Source organism: Rhinopithecus bieti, unplaced genomic scaffold (assembly GCF_001698545.2).
Source record: "Rhinopithecus bieti isolate Rb0 unplaced genomic scaffold, ASM169854v2 scaffold_48197, whole genome shotgun sequence".
Lineage (NCBI taxonomy): Eukaryota > Metazoa > Chordata > Mammalia > Primates > Cercopithecidae > Rhinopithecus > Rhinopithecus bieti.
Window position 1 is genome coordinate 1,302,691 of NW_016819410.1, and position 7,803 is coordinate 1,310,493.

General features: G+C 38.7%; 1 protein-coding gene across 4 annotated transcripts in view; it reads right to left on the reverse strand.

Annotated features, from left to right (window-relative positions):
* The window catches only part of FABP12 (fatty acid binding protein 12), a 10,594-nt gene extending 3,021 nt beyond the window's left edge, over positions 1–7,573 (reverse strand). The window contains exons 1-4 of one of the 4 annotated variants that reach the window (XM_017858942.1): positions 7,467–7,572; positions 4,906–5,071; positions 3,107–3,279; positions 197–298 (exon numbers count right to left, since the gene is read on the reverse strand). In XM_017858942.1, the coding sequence (XP_017714431.1) occupies positions 197–298; positions 3,107–3,279; positions 4,906–4,978 (348 nt within the window). In that variant the 5' untranslated portion in view covers positions 4,979–5,071; positions 7,467–7,572. The other 3 variants (XM_017858943.1, XR_001882714.1, XM_017858944.1) reach the window with 3 other exon arrangements.
* Positions 7,574–7,803: the final 230 nt, after the last annotated feature.

Genomic DNA, 7,803 nt, shown 5'->3' on the forward strand with positions numbered 1-7,803 from the left:
TTTTTAGTTCCTCAATCTACACACATTTTGTATAATACTTGTGATTATACAGTTATTTCATAATTTTTTCTCATTCTTTTAAACTATGAGAACAAGGAAAATGGCATTCATTTTCATTGTTTTAAAACAAGTTATTTGGGTGATTTTATATTAGTTGTGCAGAAGGTGGGAAGATAGAGAGGACCAGCTCACTCACCACCACCATTTTCCCATCCACCAGCTTTCTCGTTATGGTGGTTTCTTTGCCATCCCAGTTCTGAACTTGAATCAGGGACTCCTTATCTAAGGTTACTTTACTCTGAAAAACAGAAAAAACTAAATTCAGATCAGCTTGTCGTATTTCAACCCTAAAATTTTATCGGGTGGCAAATTCTTTTTAGCTGTTGTAATACTCTCAGGTAGTTTTAGAATGGTGTTGACAACCCTATTTATTTATTTATTTATTTATATTATTTATTATTTTTTTTTTTTACTTTAAGTTCTAGGGTACATGTGCATAATGTGCAGGTTTGTTACATATGTATACTTGTGCCATGTTGGTGTGCTGCACCCATCAACTCATCAGCACCCATCAACTCGTCATTTACATCAGGTATAACTCCCAATGCAATCCCTCCCCCTTCCCCCCTCCCCACAATAGGCCCCAGTGTGTGATGTTCCCCTTCCTGAGTCCAAGTGATCTCATTGGTCAGTTCCCACCTATGCGTGAGAACATACAGTGTTTGGTTTTCTGTTCTTGCGATAGTTTGCTGAGAATGATGGTTTCCAGCTGCATCCTACAAAGGACACAAACTCATCCTTTTTTATGGCTGCATAGTATTCCATGGTGTATATGTGCCACATTTTCTTAATCCAGTCTGTCACTGATGGACATTTGGGACAACCCTATTTATTTTAAGACTTTGTCAGCAGTAAATTTATTGGCTAATTCTGCTGAAGAAAACAGGTTTTACAATAGTAAAACTGTAATATTGAAGAATAAGTAAAATGTTCTTTCTTTCTTTCTTTCTTTCTTTTTTTTTTTGAGACAGAGTTTTACTCTCGTCACCTAGGCTAGAGTGCAATGGCGAGATCTCGGCTCACTGCAACCTCTGACTCCCTGGTTCAAGCAATTCTCCTGCTGCTCAGCCTCCCAAATAGCTGGGATTATAGGCACGTACCACTATGCCCAGCTAATTTTTGTATTTTTAGTAAAGATGGTGTTTCACCATGTTGGCCAGGATGGTCTCGATCTCCTGACCTTGTGATCTACCCACATTGGCCTCCAAAAGTGCTGGGATCACAGGCATGAGCCACTGCACTTGGCCATGAAATGTTTGTTTTATCTTTGACTGTGTAAGCAGAGTATTATCTTTTTGCATAAAGAATTACAAATACATTTTAACTTTCAAAATAAGTGTGAAACTTCAGCCTGGACAACACAGTGAGACTCCCATGTCTATAAAAAATAAAAAATTAGCCAGGTGTGGTGCCACATGCCTGTAGTCCCAGCTACTTGTGAGGTTGAAGTGGGAGAATCACTTGAGCCCGGGTAGTTGAGGTTGCAGTGAGCCAAGATTGTACCACAGCACTCCAGCCTGGGCAACAGAGACCCTTTCTCAGTAAAAAAAAAAAAAATACTAATAATAATACATGGGAAACTAATTCAAACTCCCATTATATGAGCTTACTTAAAAGAAAGAAGGCCTCTTTCCTCTTCTTATCCCAATAATATTTTCCAGTTTTTTGTTGTTGTTGCTGTTGTTTTTGGAGATAGGATATCACTGTGTCATCCAGGCTGGAATGCGGTGGTGCAATCATGACTCACTGCAGCTTCAACCTCCTGTGCTCCAGCAACCCTCCCACCTTAGCCTCCTGAGTAGCTGGAGCTATAGGCACGCACCACCACAGTAGCTAATCTTTGTGTTTTTTGTAGAGGCGGGATCTCACTATGTTGCTCAGGCTGGTCTTGGACTCCTGGCATCAAGCAGTCCTCTCCCTTTGGCCTCTCAAAGTGCTGGGATTACAGACATGAGCTACTGCACCCAACCTAGCTTTTTTATTCTAGTAGATTGCTAAGAATTTAGCATAGAAATCCATATTAGGCATTTAAGTCAAAAATTTTCTTCCATTTTATATGGTATAAGAATTTAAACTCTCATATTCATTTAGTAACCGACTATTACAGTGGCATGATAGTTCCTTTTATCAGGATATTACCCTCCATATAGTTTAACCATCCTCTATTGAGTTCATTCATTCAAATAATAAATATTTATTGAACAACTGTCATGACCAAGCACAGGGTTCTGTGAAACAGACAGGACATCCTGTTTTGGATGAGCTTAACTTCTGATGTAGGGAAAAAGACTGTAAAGGATAAGTATAGAAGTAAATTACATATTATAAATAAATAATATATTCCTGAGATATGTGCCCCTGAGATATGAATGAAAACTCTGTGTGGCACTTTCAGGATGAGACAATGAAAAGCACATGTCTCTTTGTCTACTTTGGTGTTGGAGAAGACCACGGTGTCCACAGGTGCAGCTACAAGGTAGTTGAACCTCTTTTGGCCTGGATCCCTGAGAGATTAGGAGGAGCAGATTTCCTGTTTACTCCACTACACACACACAAACTTCCCCAATGCCACCCGACACTATGTATGTACTGTAAGTTAGAAATAAATCCACATTGTGTTAACTCACTCCAGGCTTGTGGTTCATTGTTATAGTGGCATAACCTTACCTATACCAGCTAATGAGGTTTATTCACTGCAATTCTGTGTGTGGAAAACTGCTACAAAATGGGTAAGGAAAACTTTTGTTTCTGAGAAGACTAAACAGTAATCTAGGGAAATTATTCTCAAAATGTGGTCTGCTAAGCATCTGCATCAGATTCATTAAGAATGCAATTTTCAGGGCCTCTGGGGATGGCAGTGAGCAGGAGGCATTTTTCACAAGCATCCCAGAAGATTTCTATCTTCACATATGACATCCTTAGACCTATGTTTTAGACAAAAGTTTCTCTTAAGGACTTTAGATATGTTTGCTAGAATTGCTTACTTACCTAGGATGATATCTAATATTCTTTTGAAATGTGTCTGAAAGACTGTCGGAGGCCTCACCTTTGTTTTGTGGCCACTTGGTGTGACTTCCTCAAACTCTTCTCCCAGCTTAAAGGAGATCTCATTATTTTTAAAGATGCTTTTGGTTTTTATTGTGATGACATCTCCACCTGTACTGATGGTCACAGTGGGTTTTGCCAAACAGCCCAGTTTCCTGCTGGCTCTTCCTATACCTGGAAACCAGATAAAAGGAGTATTATCTTTTCATATAAAGAATTACAAATGCATTACATTACAATACAATACTTAAATCTGTTGTTGACTCCAAAAACTCAACATTCTCTGTATAATTCTTTGCTAACTAGGAGATTTGTGAGTTGAACAAATTTAATGGTGCATGAGTTCACATATCCCAAGCTAGCAGCTCTACCATTACATATTAAAATAGACTATTTTGCAGAAAAAAAATCTGTCTCTAGTTTTTGTTTAGTGATTATTCTTTTTCACTAGTCCAGTAGTTATTAATCTTGTTGATTTGGGGACCTCTTTGAAAATCTGATTAAAGCTATCAACCATCTCCCTATTTTTAATTATATCCACTCACATACAAATAAAATACTTGGGTACAGATTTTGCCAGATATTTACCTCTTCACTTATATTCTTACATGTATACATATATGGGTTTTTTTCCTCAATGATGTATGTGTTTATTGTGGTAAAATATTCATAACATAAATTTACCATTTGAAGTTACAATTCAGTGGTATTGAGTACATCACAATGTTGTGCAACCATCACCATTATTTATAGGATTTAAAAAAATATAAATGTTATATCTTTTGTTTTTCAACTTGCTTTTTCCCCTTATCTGTATGTCTTGAAAATTTTCCATGCCACTCCATATAGATATATACTTTTTCATAGTACATAATATTCCACAGTGTGCAGAGACCTAAACTTATTTTGTCTGTCTCCCTGTTGATGAGAAATTCATTTGTTTCAGTTTTTGTTATTACAAATAACTATGCAGTGAACATCCTTGTATATACAGTTCTGTGCAGCACATGTAGGAGTATTTTCAGTAGAAATAGCATTACATATACTGCAATACCTAAGTTAAAATTCTAAGGGAAGATATATTGGAAAAATACTATAATGCAGTTCATGGGATTCATATTATAAAACATGATCACAGGATGTGACAGATTGCGTATAGTTCCTGAGGATATTCACATCCTAATCCCTCAAACCTGTGAATGTTACCTTTACATGTTAGGGGACTTTGCAGATGTGGTTAATTTAAGGATCTTGTGATGGGGAGTTTATCCTGGATTATCAGAGCAGACCTCAAACATAATCACAAGTTTCCTTTTAAGAGGGAGGAAGAGGGATGCTAAACTACAGACGAAGAGAGAGCAGAGTGAAAATGGGAGCAAAGTTTGGAGCATTGCAGGCACACACTAAGGAAAGCCAGCAGCCAGCAGAGGCTGAAAAACAAGATCTATTCTGAACTCTATTCTGAAGATCCCTTAAAGCTTAGAGCAAATGTTTACAAAATAATCATGTTTAATATAGTTTTTTTTTTTGTTTTAAAATATTTATCAAAATCACTTGCTGTTTAGTATATGATACATGCCTGCTTTGTTTCTGTAAATTCATGGTAACTTATATGAGGCATGATTGTCAACTCCAAAGTAGTTTTGCACAGAACTATATCTTGGTACTGAATCAATATTTATTTTTTCCTATGTGAAAAATTAGGGAGTCCACGATTAATATTATTTTATACAGAGCAAGTTCTGTGCTATCAAAATGCCCATTTTTACTGGATATGATATGCAAGTAAACATAGCTCACCCAGCTCCTTCAAATATTCTTCGAAATTTTCACAAGAAACAGACTTCCATGTTCCTTGGAGCTGGTCAACCATTCTGTCTGAGATAAGTTTATCTCAGAGAAAAGTAGTTTCATGTGTATGTTGGTATTCCCTGAAGTAGTATGGGAACTTATTTTTAATACAATTCTGGGTAGAGAATGAAATGAGAAAAGTCAGGAAATAAAATAAGGAACTCTAATCCTTGCAGTGTTCCTTGAGTATCATCTAAAGCAGAAAAGCATTCTTAAATGTAAATAAATCAGGATGAAAATGGAAACATAGAAGAGTGTTTAGCAGAACTAGATATATCTTTTCCAACACTAATTTAGAATCAAAACTAAATGTTACTCTCCTTCCCTAGGACCTGCCAGGCACAAAGCAATGTGTAAGGGCTGGGTCTGGACAGCTGTGTTTATGCCATGGAACTTTTGTGACCAGGTCTCTCTCTTTCTCTGTCCGAAGATGATTCAGAAAAAGCCAATCTATTGGCTGTTTGAAGATCATTCTCATTCTTGATAGTTTGAACTAAACACCAGAGAGACTTTATAGATGGTACTTGACATTTGAAGTAAAAAGTTAAGTTTAGTAAGGGCTAGAACAGCCATCTTAAGTCATGTGCACAATGGAAAAAGAGAATGGGACAGAGAAAACAGAGATCATGTTACACACATGCGCGCACACACACACACAGCCCTGTTACTGACACTTTTCCAGGTGCCAGCTCAACTTCCCAAAAGCTTAGAGAGCCGTCATTGCCATGAGAACACCAAATATCTTCTAAATCCTCTTTAATTTAGGCTAGTTTCTGTTCCTTTCAACCCTGACTGTAACATCTCAGTGTCCACTGATATCTGTAAGTCAGAAGAGGGGTCAAGGAATATAATAGCAAATCCATCAGCTAGAGAAGAGGAGACTCCGAATGCTAAGTAAAGGACAAATATGCCCTTATACATTCCATCAGCCCCTGCGGACATCATTGTTAATTCTAGGCAGAGCTTGATGTCCATCGGTTGACACAAAGTTATTAAGAAATACTGAAGTTATAAAATTATTTTAAGACAAGAATGGGGACATGGCATTTTATAATAATTCCCATTAAAATGTTTAAATTTCCAAATTCTAATATCTTATCCAGGCCAATAGTCTTATTGATAATTATTCAACATTTATAAAGCAACTAGCATTGTATGCCTAATATGAGGCTAAAAATTTTGCTACACTATTGATTTAATGTTCCAGATATGGCTGGTAAAGATACCATTGTTTGACTGGGTGCAGTGTCTCATGCCTGTAATCCCAGCACTTTGGGAGACCCAGGCAGGCAGATCACGAGGTCAGTTCGAGACCAGCCTGGCCAATATGGTGAAACCCTGTCTCTACTAAAAATGCAAAAATTAGCTGGGCATGGTGGGACGCACCTGTAGTCCCAGCTACTTGGGAGGCTGAGGCAAAAGAGTCACTTGAACCCAGGAGGCAGAGATTGCAGTGAGCTGAGATCGTGCCACTGCACTTCACTGAACTCCAGCCTGGGTGATAGAGCAAGACTGTGTCAAAAAAGCAAAACAAAAGAAAACAAAACAAAAACCATAGTTCATTGGTTGGTTTTCCTGAGTAATTTGTATGACTATGCTCATTCAACTTAACAGGCATGAGGCTGAAGCCAGGAAATGACCCAGCATTGAGGGTAATCTGGGTACTAAGAGTAGGCATTGAAGGCACTAAAATTCCCAGGATTTTTCAAGAAAATGTCAAATGTGCTGCCACATATGTTGGATGCACATCGATCCCCTCCCACAAGGAAAATTATGATTGAAGATCACCTCCTGGAAGAAGATGTATTGGGAGCGGTGTTTTTCCCTGTTGCTGACAAGTTAGACTTGCAGAAGTGTCAGTACTGAGACGTGAGACAGAACCCATGTATGGCTTCTATCTCAGAACTGTGGCTCCACCATTCATGTGTTCATCACATCAGCTCAAAGACTGCCTAATGTCAACTGGCCTAGTCATTTTGTCTACTCTGTTGTTCAGTGCCTCTTCTGTGATTGATGCTTTCTAGTGTTCATTAATATGAGAGCCAAAAATCTTCACATATTTTGCCCACTCCTATAAGTTCACACACATTCCCCTCCACCAAACATTCCTGTCTGCAATTTTTCAGTCCTTCTCCTTCCATGTCCCTGACCAGCTTTTCAGACGATTCGCCTCCACCCATAAGTATGTATATATTCCCATCCCAAGCCATTGTGTCCTCCACATGACATAGGGAACAGGTGCACAACTCTGAGCTTTGTCCATTGATATGATTTTCCTTACCAGTTCCTCAAGTCCCCCCCACACCCCAAGTGTCATGAAACCACTGCCCATTTTTAACTTGCCTCCACACCCTGAGCTGACTGGTACATTAAACATGATCAGGCTTTTTCTCCTCCTTTAGTTGGTCACATGGGACCCACATACTGTCTGGAGCATGATCTGAAGGAGGGGTGCTCGTGCTGTGGTGGTGGGTGACATGGGGATCTGCACCACCTGCTCATACAGTTACCTTAGGACTTCTGGTCTTGTTTAGGATTGAATCCAGATACACAGTTTGATCTTAGGATGGACTTCTGCTGGACATACCTGAGTTGATGACTCTGTGGGTCTGACAGAACCCGGCTCATAATGGAGAATTCCAGATACATTGTTACTTGATATCCTATAGTCAAGAATTCTGTCTCTATGGGGCCCCAGTAACACATTAGGCACTCTGTTTTAATAGGTGTGTAAGTCTCTGTTACAGATGGCATGATCTTTCTTCACAACCCCAGACATTGGTGCTATGATGCACACACATACACACACATACACACACTCTCTTTCTCTCTCACACACTCACATAC